Source organism: Sinocyclocheilus grahami, unplaced genomic scaffold, assembly GCF_001515645.1.
Source record: "Sinocyclocheilus grahami isolate Dianchi unplaced genomic scaffold, SAMN03320097.WGS_v1.1 scaffold581.1, whole genome shotgun sequence".
Lineage (NCBI taxonomy): Eukaryota > Metazoa > Chordata > Actinopteri > Cypriniformes > Cyprinidae > Sinocyclocheilus > Sinocyclocheilus grahami.
Genome location: NW_015505760.1, coordinates 316,874 through 330,701, shown reverse-complemented (window position 1 = coordinate 330,701; position 13,828 = coordinate 316,874). Strand labels below are relative to the sequence as shown.

Here is a 13,828-nt window from a genome sequence, read left to right as displayed (position 1 = left end):
TTAATTTTCAGCAGTCATTACTTCAGTGTAACACGATGCTTCAGAAATCATTCAAACATGCTGATTTGCTGAAACATTTCTTATTATTGTCAATGTTGAAAAAAAGATTTTTGTGGGAACCATGATACTTTTTTTCAGGATTCCTTGATGAATAGAAAGTTTAACAGAACAGCATTTATTTGGAATAGAAAATACTTATATTTAATGCACCTTTGCTGCATTTATTTATCCATGAATAAAAGTATAAAAAAAGTATCCAGCTGAAAACAGTTTACAGGTGGTATATTTAGCATGATAAACGTGTGTGTCAGCTATCAGTCATATTGATAGCAGTCATATCAAACAGTTCTTTCTGATTAGGTTGATCACTACGACTTTGTTATGCAATGCTTTAATCGAAAACATCAGATTACTGTCTGTCTTGAGAACTCCTGTGTAGAAAATGTGACGTTTAATGTTTGCATCCAGATTTATAAGTAGATTGAAAGTAATACTCAGTAGCTTTGCGCCATTCAGAGCGGGTTTCCGAGCGCGCGCAAAGTCTCTATTCTGGTCAATAACCCGAGGGCGACGTGTTTCGAGAATAACAACCAGAAAGTTCAGTTATTACACCTCATAGTTTTACACCCGGCATCTACTGTAGCCCGGGTGACCGGGCGTGTAGCCTACTGCTGAAAACTGGCCAGTTTATGACACGAACAAAACAATAAAACACATTCTGGCCATGTACAATTTAAGCATACATCTCCTCTTTTATCGCTATGTGACAAAAATCACCACGGTAACCATAATTTCCGCCAAGAAGTCCAGAAGACCAGCTTAACCTGTTTTTTCAGCAAGGATAGCTTGTTTGTAGCTATAGGTTACTGTTATTTATTCTTCAGTATGTGGTTTGAGAGTGACACAGTATCGTGTGTTAAGTAACACATCCTTTAATGTCACCATTTCAGACACTTCGAGCTGTTTTTGTTGACTTCTGTCGATGACACAGTTTACTAGTTTGTTTTTGCCGTCTTATCTGCATTTTGCAATTCAGCATATCACCTCACGTCCGTGACTCCTCACAGAAAAACAAGTTCATGAAACAGTGACATAAAACAATGATTTTGTCAACTTATTACCTGAATAGCTGTAATGTCTTACAGATTGATTTATCTTCACTTGATCCACCTTCATAATTCAAATTCTAATCTGCAGTTTAGGAAATAACTCTATAATCAATAAACTCGGTCGAAAATATTGATTTCAGCGTTGATGATAAACCCCGTTTATTGAGACGACAAATCTAAAAACTATTTCCTGTACAAAATCGAGCCCAATTCACCCGCTTCTTCAAATGCAGATAAATATCGAGCTCACCTGCTGACGGCCCGTGATTTTTCAATGCAGCGGCAGACTCGCAGCTGATTGGCTGACATGTGTACTCAGCCTCCCGATGCAGCCAATAAAATCGTTTCGATGCTTTCCCACATGAAACCGCTATAAATCCATCCGCTGCCCTGAAACACATTCTCAGTAAGTGCCGGTAACTGCAGGAGGCAGAGACAGAGAGGAGAAGAGGGAGAGCAAAGGCATCAAGGGGAAGACCACTCTGCACTAAAAGTCTACAGAACTTGTTTGCCTGCCTCTCAAAGGTATGTTTTTTTTTATTTTATTTATAACTATATATTATTTTAAACAAATGCTTATGTATTAGGATTTTGAAAAAAAACAAAAAGAATATTATTATTTTACACACTAACAGTTTTTACATTAAAGTTACATTACAAAATGTGCTAAACTTAAGAATAATAAGGCATGTGTGTTTGATATAAGTCACACTAAGATAAGCCTAAAACAATGTCATAATTCGACTGTAACATAGCTTAAAAAGCTCTCTTGATGATATTTTGCACCGAAAACAATGTATGAGGTCTGTTGTAATGTGAATTTTGTAGTTTTGGGACCCCTCCCTGTCACTATTGTTACACTATATTGCAAAACAGCCAGAAAGACTTTGAAAGCGATATGCATAACAAAGAAGGTGCGAGTCTTTGAAGTGGATTTAGTGGCTCATTCACACATCTTAATAATTAAGAGTTCAAGAACTCAAAAAATAAAATAAAAAGTGCATGCTCAACAATTTTAGGAATGTCTTTATTTTAGTTCTATCTACAGTATGTTTCTATATCATCAAATGCAGAAATGTTTAACTTGGTCATTACATTCAAATGACTTCAGCACACCTCTCTTCTTTATCCACAGATTGTGAGGTCTGATTCCACCAGACAGTCGACCACCCTTTTCCTCTTGTCTGTCTGCTATTCTACTCCTTGCAGCCATGGCACCCACTCTAGCCACCGCATTTGCCCGCCGCTGGTGGATGGCGATAACAGCAATCATTGAAAATCTGCTCTTCTCTGCCGTTCTACTGGGTTGGGGCTCCTTACTCATCATGCTGAAGTCTGAGGGTTTCTATGCATACCTCTGCACAGATCCAGGTATGAATCCTTCTGCAATATATACATATGTATATAATGTAACACCAAGAACTCAAGAAAACTAGCAAATTAGAAGAGCCATTGAGGAACATTTAGGTTACATGGTATGCAAGTCAAGCTTGTGATCTTACCTTTGAAAAAATTTTATTTAACGCATGATTGTGTTTTATTTGTCACTACGGATATTGGCAAATTCCATCCATTCCTTCGTTCCAATCTGATCTTGAAACAAACACAGCATCTTATAGTACTCGAAAGATCCTACTTTTAAAGTCACATGTGTATTGTACAGTAATGCATCACTGACAGTAGCGTTTTATGTGGTGTAACTGATTGCGCTCCGCAGCGAAACACTTTTGTGCTTACCTTCTCTAAGGAGGAGGAATGATGTCTTCCCTCAGGAGCCTCACAACCATAGACACTACCACAGACTTCCATTAATTCAGCTGGTAGTCACAGTAAAACACAAGAATGTTAAAGGGCTTTCCACAGGGATTCTGACCTAATCAAGTGCATCTTTAAATTGAGAAGCTTACAGCCTGTCAGATGTAAATTAAGATGTTTATCATCTCAGTTAGAACATCAGACCTGCTGAGATTCTCTCATATTTAATTGATTGAAATGTCTTTGGTATTGATTAGCATCACATAAGAACATGTTTCGGTCTTATTGTGGCTGGTAATGTCCTTTTATCACTGTCCTGTTCTCCCTCGGGCACCTTGGGCTTGATTTAATAAAAGATGAGAACATTGAGACCTATTTAACCACAAAAGCTGGTTTGAAATGACCAAGCAGACAAGAAAAAGGGGGTAGAGGAGGGGCAGAAGACGAGAAAGAGTTGTTTGTGAAGGAAACTGTAGGAGGCTTATCGTTTGGGTAGATCTAGAAATACCACTTCTTCTGGGTGGAGTGGTGGGCATCTTACGTGTCTGTCTGTCCGCTTGGCATGGCATTTTTGCATTGGAAAGTGCTGATCGTTACTTTTTGCTGCTGTCATAATTCCCGTTTTTTGACATTACTCAGCTGATTTGACTGTCCTTTCGGTCAGTCACATTATTGTGACGTAATAAGACTGTCTCAGCGAAAATCATCAGTGTTCAAGAGTATTCAGCAGGCTTAAAGTCCACAGATAAGTCTCAAAGGACAATGTCATGAGACATTAGTCAGCATTCAAATTCTTTGTCTTTGACCATTTTAAATGATGCAAAGCATGTGAGGACTCTTGTGGTTTAGTACACTAGCTGAGATTTCCCATCATGCAATCACTGAAGTCATCATGATAAGAGTTTCACATTCAAGCTTTATCAGAAATGAGGTTAGGGACACTTTGTATTGTGTGTGTCTCATTCACTATCTGTTCTTGACATTTTATCAGATCTGGCCACCAAACTAATGGCTGTGAATGAAAAGAACTACCCCTCCTTGTTTTCACTCCCACTTTTGCCCTAATCTGTTCCCAAATCTTTGTATTACTATGTTAATATATTTACAGTTTCCTTTAGGAATGTGAATTTATTGTTAGCTCTTCACCATTTCAAAAGTTTAAGACCATTTTAAGAATTTCGATTTCCATGTGACATTCGCACACAGAAAGACATCACATGGCAATCGGCCCATCAGAAAATAGGTGAAGGATTAGATGGAAAGCAATATTACTTAATTGTTACAGTGAAGACAGTTTGTTACAGTGAGGTTAAGTAATACACCCCTAAAATGAGGTTCAATAGGTTCATGTATGCTCCTCTATCAACACTTCTATCGAATGCACACAATCACCACCTGTTTTTCTTTTCTTTTCTTTTTTGAGACCAGGTGACTGCTATCTCTCCGGGTGTGTCTTGCACATTTGCACATCAGTGTGGCCTACGTGCACCCACTCTGGTGCATCTTTAGTAGGGTTTACAGCAGGAACACCATTCACACATCAGCACGGTTTAGGAAAGAAGCCAGAGCAAGCCCTGCTAGTTTCCTAGCAGTCGAAGTAAAACCCAACCCTTCATGTGTGGCACTAGAAAGTTCACGACTGGGTGCCAAACACGTCAGAACATTCTGTACTCAGTTCTAAAGCACGCTTGGAGTTGGAAACCTCCTCTTTGTTGTAGAAAAAAGACACATGTATCATCAAGATGACACTGGCACAGTGGATAATTATAGCAAAGTCACTGTTTCCACACCAATAATGGGTAGTATCTTGAGGTTTGAAAAGAAAGATTTTGGTCTAATTCACTCACACTTCTTGAGAAAAGTGTTATATTTTTAACCACATTTTGCATTTTTCAGAGAAACATCATACTTTTATCACCCATCAGCATTTAGGAAAAACAGCCAGATTAGTATAAGGTCAGGTCTAATGATCTAGTTTATATGTCTCCAGTCCAGTGAGACAGCTGCTATGAATGGAGTGTCATCTAGTTTGGTATCAGTAGTTTATATGTATGTGCATGGTGAGATAATGGCGAACAGGATTGTACAATAGTCCAAAAGGACGATTATAAACATTGTTCCTGCAGCAGAACAAGATAAAGGAAGAGCAAATGTTCAGCTTTCTTCTTTCTATCTTTCCCAGCCCTTATCTCAGGTTTTATTGAGACCACATAATGGTGATTCCTCATTCCAAGCATTTTACTGCTGGGTGAAGGTTGATCTCAGAAACTTTGGAGAACAGCTGAGAAGACCAGCTTAAACCAGAATTCATTCCAGGCTGGTTTATACAGGTCTACTGTAGCCATGCTGTTTAGGGGTGAAACCTGTTTAGTCATTCGGTAGTTTTTGTGCAATTTGACTATGCGCACACCATAGCTACAAGGTATAGCTCACGACTTTCTTTCTTCTGTGGAACACAGAAGATATTTTGAAGAATGTCTCAGTTTCCATACACCGACCAAAGTCAATGTTGCTTGGACCCCAAAGTTCTGCAAATATCTTCTTTTTTGTTGCACATAAGAAAAAAAGTCATACCCAGTTTGGAACGACATGAAGGTGAGTAAGTGATGACCTTCCCAGGTGTCCAGTTCCAAACTCTTATAGAAATGTTGGCATGTCCTTACCTTAATCCACTGACCGTTCCACCCATGGTGTGTTGAAAAGGCCGTAGAGTGCATGTTTTGAGAAACCCCAGTCAGGAACTTCAAAGAACTATCATGAGGTGTTGGAGTCCACACGTGTTGCATCTGCATGATTGGATAGCAACCAGAATTACAAGTAACTGATGCTTACGTAACAGTATAGGGCTCACAGCAGGGGCACACGTGACAGGTTTTGACACCAACATCTGAATTTTCTCACTCTCACGCTTTATCAACATGATTTAGCAGAAATGGTAACCCATTGAGTACTGCAAAACAAATGGGTTGGATATCAGGTCACATCGGTGTTCAAGCTGATTTTTGGAACATGGTAGCTGCTGCTGGTAATGGTTAACATGGGTCCCATTAGCTTAGCCTCTTATATTTCTCCTCTTCTCCTTCTTTCTCAAAGGAAACAGCTCGACGGCAAACTTCTCCTTACCAGCTGTGCCTTCATCATTGTCGAATGATGCAGATTATGAATATGACGAGTTTCAGCCTGCCCAGCGTGATGGCGGCGTGGAGGTGGTCCCTCTAAACCATCCGGAGGACAATCTGAGGATGAACGGCTGGCTCATCTGTAAAGAACAGGATGAGATGCTGAATCTGGCCTTCACCGTGGGTTCCTTCCTCCTCAGTGCCATCACACTACCTCTTGGAATCGTCATGGACAAATACGGTCCACGCAAACTCCGCCTGCTTGGAAGGTAGATAACCTGCTTAATTTTTCAATGTCATTACTATACCAGTCACACGATGGATAATTTATCAATGAAATGAAAAGTGTGGTAAGGTCAGATCACAATAAAAACGCATGGCCAGAAAAGTGTTGAATTTTCCATTAATAACTGACTTTTTCTTTTCCAGTGCCTGCTTTGCCCTCTCGTGCCTTATGATTGCTTATGGAGCCAGCAACCCAAATGGTAAGAACACCATATACACAACCGAGTTCAAATTTAGTGAAACAGATTCCAATGTTGTAACAGAAATCAATAATATTCCATCATTTAACATCTGCTTGTTTTTCTAGATCTGTCCGTTTTGATTTTCATCGCTTTGACTTTTAATGGCTTTGGAGGAATGTGTATGACCTTCACTTCACTTACGGTAAGTGTGTTAACTTATTCATGGAAGTACACTTCTTTTTTTAGTTCAGCTCTTTTGATGTGTTTGAACTTGCTTACTCAGAGTTGCCTGTAATATTTACATTGCTAATTAGCATAAAAATTGTAGGGGATATGTCCCATTTGATATTCAGATTAGCCAATAAGGGTTTTTCAGTGGCTGACTCTTGCATCGTTACATTTGGTGCCCTTGACCCTGCTACATCCAGGCTAGTTAGACGTCTCTGTGTTTCTTTTTCCTCAATCTCTCTTATTTGAGTATCTCTCAAGCGTGGTGCAGTAGATTAATCATTAGACCCATCTGTGAGTCTTACTTCAGTGTTTTTCCCGCTGACTCGCTCTTGTTGCTGCACTGGCACCATGCATTAACTCCTGATGATGTACTATCCAGTGTGCTGACCCAGTAAGAATAGCCTGCGGTTATCATGCACTCAGCATGATCTGAGGAACTATTTGACCATGAACACACAAGAACACTCACACCCAGAGTCCAAAATTAACTTTTTTGCCACATGTTAATGGCCATGAACTGAGAAAATTAAAAACAACACCTGCCTCAAAATGTGAAGATTGCATTGATGGCTTAATGAAAAGCTTTGTTCTTGTTTGCCATGTTGCATTTCCCCCTTGAAGTGTAAATGGGGTGGCAAATCCGCTTTACAATTAATTTGGAGAATACCTTCAAACCAGTTCCGACAGGAACTGGTTTGAAGGTATTCTCCAAATTAATTGTAAAGCGGATTTGCCACCCCATTTACAATTAATTTGGAGAATACCTTCAAACCAGTTCCTGTCGGAACTCTCACAAAACACAACTCTTCCACTACGAACCTGCTGATCACACACTTTCAGATGCATTCAACAGGACACTCGCTGTTGCTCATCCACTTGTCACAGGAACAAGGCATAACTGTGAGCTGGCTGCCCCAGTTTGTGCTCCAATTAGAGTCATAAAAGAGACTCGGCTTCAGCCGGTTCAGACTGGACGGATCATTCCTCAATTCTTACTGCCCCAGTTAGTCCTGTTTTATTGACAATGAGGAACAGAAAGTGAAGTAAGAAGGAAGTGTGGATTAAGTGTTCAAAAATATTTCAGGGTCACTGTTAGTGTTCTAATTTAATTATCATCTGTCAATTGTTCTTTCTCTCTTTTATTTCTTTCAAATCTCCCAACCTCGTTCTCTGGCTCTAGTCGGTGCCTCTGAACTCAAACTGCTTTCACTGTTGATTTGCTGTGCTTTCATCAGCCCATAATTGCTGGCTATCTCTCCTTGCCTGTTGCCATTTATAGAGAAAGACGGTGGATCAGTTATCTTCAATCAATATCAATCCTCTGAATAGCCATAGTCTGAATAAAAATAGAATAAGAATATTACATTTAAAATATAATTTAAAAAGAACTTAAAAATAAATGTATTTTAATTTAAATAAAATAAATATTATTTTTGCCAATATATAATGATATAATTAATAGCAAATAAAATTACTTTATTAATGTATTTATTAAAAATAAAAATAAATCTGAACGTTTTTTTCTTTCTTGCCAGGATTGTTATGGATTATTTAAATATTCAAATAAAAAACACCATTTAAAAAAATTTAAATAACTTATTAAATTGATACATTTTGAATTAATAAACAAATGAGATTCATTAATTAACAATTAATTTAACCAAATGAGTTATTAATCTGTTCCTGTATTTACTTCCAGCTTCCCAACATGTTTGGCGACCTGCGTGCCACCTTCATCGCGCTCATGATTGGCTCGTATGCTTCCTCGGCTGTCACCTTTCCTGGGGTCAAGGTTTGTTAGATTAAACAATCTTGTGAAAAAAAAGATTATAATGCCACATTATGTTCTTAGATACTAACTGTTTCTCTTTAAAGGTGATTTATGACCTTGGTGTGACCTTCATCATGATTCTGGTGGTCTGGGCAGGCTGTGCAGGCCTCGTCTTCATCAACTGCTTCTTCAACTGGCCCTTGGAGCCTTTCCCTGGACCCGAGGACATGGACTACACGTAAGAAACACACATACACAAAACTCATACGCATCAAACATCTACAATATCTGAAACTCATTCTGTATGTGTTTTGTCTCTCTGTCTATCCAGTGTCAAGATCAAGTTCAGTTGGCTGGGATTTGACCATAAGATTACAGGAAAGCAGTTTTATAAGCAGGTGACGACAGTAGGCAAGCGTCTTAGCGTGGATAACACTCAGAAACAGAAAGAGCTTGCCAAAGAGGGCCAAAAACTCTGCCTGTCCACCATGGACCTGGAACTGCAGTGTGAGGCCAAGGAGGAAAGTAAGTGATCGTCTGACACAGGAAAATGCCAAATATATGTTAATCTGAAAGGTCAATAACTAATTTAGACTAACTCTGTTTTCCTTTACTTCCTTGTAGCTCAGTCATTCATGAAGAGCATTTTAAGCCCTCTCTTTATGTTGAGTCTGGTGACCATGTGTGTAACTCAACTGCGTCTCATCTTCTACATGGGAGCCATGAACAACATCTTGGAGTCCCTCGGTGGAGGAGATCTCAACACTGGTGAATAAGCATGTTTAAATATGTCTGAATTTTTTTTTTATGTATATCAGAAAAAATACAGCAATTCTGCATCACAGTATATTTTCAGAGCAACAACAACAACAAAAAAACATTTTAAATACGATAATTCAGATATGTAAATACAGCAAAAAAACTAAAAGAAGGAAAAAGATCAGTATATAACTGTCTACTAAATATATATATATTTTTTTTTACTATTTTTGCAGTTGAGAGAATGGAATTGGGTAAGAATCTCAGTAGCACAGTAGAAACCAGTAGAGCGTGTCTTTCCTAAAGCTTGTTATTCTAGCATTTAACCTTCTCCTGTATTCACGTCAAGCGTAACCCATTCCCTGCCCACCTGTGCTCTGGGCCGTAACGCATACACAAGTCTGTAGAGTGCCATAAACTCGGCCATTAACCAGAGTAGTTATTAACTAACCTCAGACGTTATCTATTAGACAGTGTTATAATCTCTCTCTCTTGCTCTCTCTCAGTGAGCCTCTACACCTCCATTTTTGGCATGATGCAACTCTTGTGCTTGATGACAACGCCGGTCATTGGTCAGATTATGGACTGGAAGCTAAAAGAATGCGATGATGGAGAAAACGATGAAAAAGAGCCCAACAAGTAGGTTATGAAACACTTTTAGGTGATCTATGGATGTGAACGTGACCTAAATAATTTTTGAAGCTCAAAATACTAAAAAAAATAATCTGTTTTAAATGTGTTTGTATTTGCTCTTTGTCTCCAGGGACGAGCCCCAGCCCAAACGCAGAGACAGACAAATTCAGAAAGTCACCAATGCCACACGGGCCTTCATCTTCACCAACATCCTCCTTGTCGGCTTCGGCATCACCTGCCTAATTCCTAACCTCCCTCTTCAGGTGTGTGTTGCGTATGGAATTAATCCTGCAATATGATGAATATTACAGGTTGACACATTCAATGTTGCACAGTGCATAGTGTTTTTTTTTTTAAAGAGTATGCAGTATGCAGTGTATAATATTTAGTATTTTTAATTCAGTTGAAACAACAGTTATTTTTAAACAAATTTTCAGTATGCTGTTTTGTACAAGTGTTGTTATTGTTAAACATGACTAAAACTAAAGCTATTAAAATTAGTTTTCAATAACTGAAATCAAGTAAACTAATTTTGGATGAAAAAAAACAAAGACTTAAAATGAAAATTAGAAATGTTGCCTGGCAACTAATTGAAATAAGCTTAAGTTGAAGTACTAAAATAATGAAATAATAATAATAATAATACTTAAACATTAAAATTACTAGAATTAAAATACAAACTTAAAATAGTTAATTTAAAACATTAATAAATACTATGATAAATTACACAGTTGTACACAATTTTTCTTGCAAATGTAATATTCATGGATATTCTGTGCATGTATTTGCATAGTGTACACAGTATTCCTAGTACATATTGTAGCAATATTAAAAGTAGTATGTTAGCATGCTATTTTGTTTATGTGCAGAAGAAGGCTATTGCTAAATTTGGAATAGCATACTATTCTTAATATTTCTTCCATATGGAGTAGTATGCAAGTATACCATATAGCAGAAATCGTAAGGCTAGTATGTGAACACAGAAAAAAGAAGCAACAATCACTTGTTATTGGTGCCTTGAGTGTCTGCTTAGTTGTTCAGCATCTCCCCCTAGTGGCCTAATTATGAAACTAGCACGTCACCTGCTAATTTTACCATAAGAAACAACAGAGCAGACAAGTTTATAATGTATGATTTTGTCATTTAACCTTATGTCATCTCTCTCCAGATGCTCTCGTTTGTCCTTCACACCATCGTCAGAGGCTTCATCCACTCCGCCATTAGTGGACTTTACGCCGCCGTGTGAGTTTATCAATATTATCTGTAAAACATGATTAAATTCCGCTTGTGATCATCACTTTTTCCAGTAATAGCTGCATTTAAGTCATATAATATGATAACAAATAATCTGTTTGCGCGTCTGCAGGTACCCATCATCTCAGTTCGGCAGTCTGACAGGAATGCAGTCATTGGTTAGCGCTGTGTTCGCTCTGCTGCAGCAGCCTTTGTTCATGGCCATGATGGGACCACTGAAGGGAGACCCACTCTGGGTATGACACACACAACAGAGAGCTTTAGTAATACTAAATGGATTAAATGTCCGTCAGGCATGTTTTGACCTCCTCTTTATGTTTTTTTTGTTTTTTTGTAGGTGAATGTCGGTCTGCTGGTTGTCAGCATGCTGGGCTTCCTGTTACCACTCTACCTGCTGTTCTTCAGGAAAACCCTGCACAAAAAGAGGAAGGAGAAAGAAAACGATGCTAAAATCTATCTCAAAATCAATGGCACTGACGTACCAGAGGCATTTGTATAAAGAAAGCAGATAAAGGGAAAAACAAAGGCATGAGAGAATCATCACAGCTACACAAAAACACAAAAACAGAGACGATTAAATACTTTTGTGCCTCTTTCTTAGAGGTTTACTGAGTAACTCAATGGACGTAAAGAGGAATGAGAGAGACAGAAAGCAACCCTCTTCTTCGCCATTTTATTTTCATTTACTCAGATATTTTATATTACGCATTTGCACATGTGATAAAGTTTCAACCCTGACAGTTTCTCCATAAAACCAGGGGCATTTCAGTATACAGCATTATATACACCGTTTATGCCAACTGGACGTGAGCCAGCCTGGCCTGCACAGACGGTGTGATGATGCCAGTTGGCTGTCTTGCCCAGGAACACCCAAAACAGTCCTATTCATTCAACTAAACTTCACAAGGGATAAACCATTACAGCCTCAGTTTGCACTGTAATAGTTGTGGTGCAATGCAGTTGTATTCACTAAAGACCACATTTTTCGTTTATAATGATCCACAAAGGGCTTTTTACATTTTTCTATGAAATAATGTTGTATTTATGAAAAAGATCTGTGATCTCTTTTGATCATATGTCCTTTATGAAAGCCACAATTTGTGCATTTCAGTTTGTATATATGTTTTTACACTGCATGCGCATGAGATGCATACATAAAAGAGGCTGAGATGCTTATGATCTGCGAGATGTTGGCTGAAAGCTGAGGCGCAGATGTCAGGGCAACAACAGCACTTTTAACACATGTCCCATAACCCCTCCTCATGACCCATAATTCCCTTTTTCTGTCTTTCTTTCACTAACATTCTGTGATATTTCAGAGTGTATTAAGAGTCATTTGTGTCACTGATCTTAAGATCAAGTTATAATGGACCTCTGAAGTAAAATATTATACAGAAAGCACAACTTAACTCACAAATGTGCCTTTTGTGCGGTTTACAGTGAAGTTAGCGATGCTGATGATAGCTGATGGGAGGACTGGAGCCACGGATACTGTGGAAATGTTTTGGTGTTGTGTGTAATGTATTTATTTCTATAAAATCTAATGGACCATATGGACAATGCAGCCTTATTTGCAAAGGTTTTTATTTGAACTTACATCTCAGTGTTTCAGTGGCTGTTTGTTTGTTTTTTTAAAAACCTTCATGTATTGTTCTATATGGTATTACTGTTGAGGACTACATATTCAATAAAATTTGTAATTATTGCTCATTTTTGTCATGTATTGTTTTTACTGTGAAAACATTATAATAGTTTCTATTACATTCATTGTAGGATTAAATATCTTTTTCAAAAGCATAATCAATTAAGAAAAACATTCAGCTGTTTTTTCCTTATGAAATTGTTAGTCATCTGATATTACCAGAAAAATACAAAACCAAAACAATTTCTTTAATTTTTAAGATTTAAGTTTCTTTTCTAATAATGGAAATCGTGAGATTGTAATTATTTCATAGACAGGCCTAGTTTTTAACAGTAACAAATGAAAACTTGTTTTCACTTTGCTACAATGAGCAATTAATTACATGAAAATTATTTAGGCTAGTTATTTTAATTACTTAAAATATTATTTAATCTGAATACTTCATTTGTAATATCACACTATTTATCTAACACCGTATAACAAATCAAAACAAAACAACAGTTTGGTTCTGCTTTCTAATAACAGAAATCATAAGAATAATTGTGATTAACAGGCCTTACAGTAAACAAATCTGCATAGTTTTGGGGGAAAAAATAGATAATATTTTATTTTGAGTTTAGTACAAGCAATAACAAGTTAATTATTTCATTTAATTAAATTTTAAATATTTATTTAATGTGAATATTTTCGTTGTAATATCACACTTATTTTTCTCACATTGTATTAATGAGTCTTTATAAATGAAAACATTAAACATAATTGTAAGCGGACTCTTAATTATTAGTTAGAAATCATATGAAAAATGTTCTATACATAATTAGATTTCTAGTCTACTGCACAAATACATCTGGTTGTGAAATATTTAAACAAACCGTGTGAATGGGAGACACTGTATTTAATGTGCTTTGAGAAACGCTTTGATGGAGGGCAGATCATACTGTAACTACATGAAAATAATCAGATGGTGGGATCTGTCTCCAGATGTGCTATAAATAGTCTGCACCAGTTTATCGTTACATAATTTGTGACAGATTGTAATTTGACTGATATACAGAGAGCTATGCGACCACCAGCTGTTACATCACACA

General features: G+C 37.5%; 1 protein-coding gene across 2 annotated transcripts; it reads left to right on the top strand.

The window, feature by feature from the left end:
• Positions 1-1,514: 1,514 nt before the first annotated feature.
• slc43a2b (solute carrier family 43 member 2b) lies at positions 1,515-12,496 on the top strand. 2 transcript variants are annotated; one of them, XM_016240112.1, is made up of 15 exons: positions 1,515-1,634; positions 2,245-2,480; positions 5,958-6,252; positions 6,413-6,468; positions 6,576-6,652; positions 8,381-8,473; positions 8,557-8,690; positions 8,784-8,977; positions 9,077-9,220; positions 9,448-9,465; positions 9,718-9,850; positions 9,975-10,107; positions 11,013-11,086; positions 11,211-11,334; positions 11,436-12,496. In XM_016240112.1, the coding sequence occupies exons 2-15, from the start codon at positions 2,321-2,323 to the stop codon at positions 11,595-11,597; spliced, it is 1,797 nt and encodes a 598-aa protein (XP_016095598.1). In that variant the 5' UTR covers positions 1,515-1,634; positions 2,245-2,320; the 3' UTR covers positions 11,598-12,496. The 2 variants fall into 2 exon arrangements, with proteins under 2 accessions (XP_016095598.1, XP_016095599.1); XM_016240113.1 differs by lacking the exon at positions 9,448-9,465.
• Positions 12,497-13,828: the final 1,332 nt, after the last annotated feature.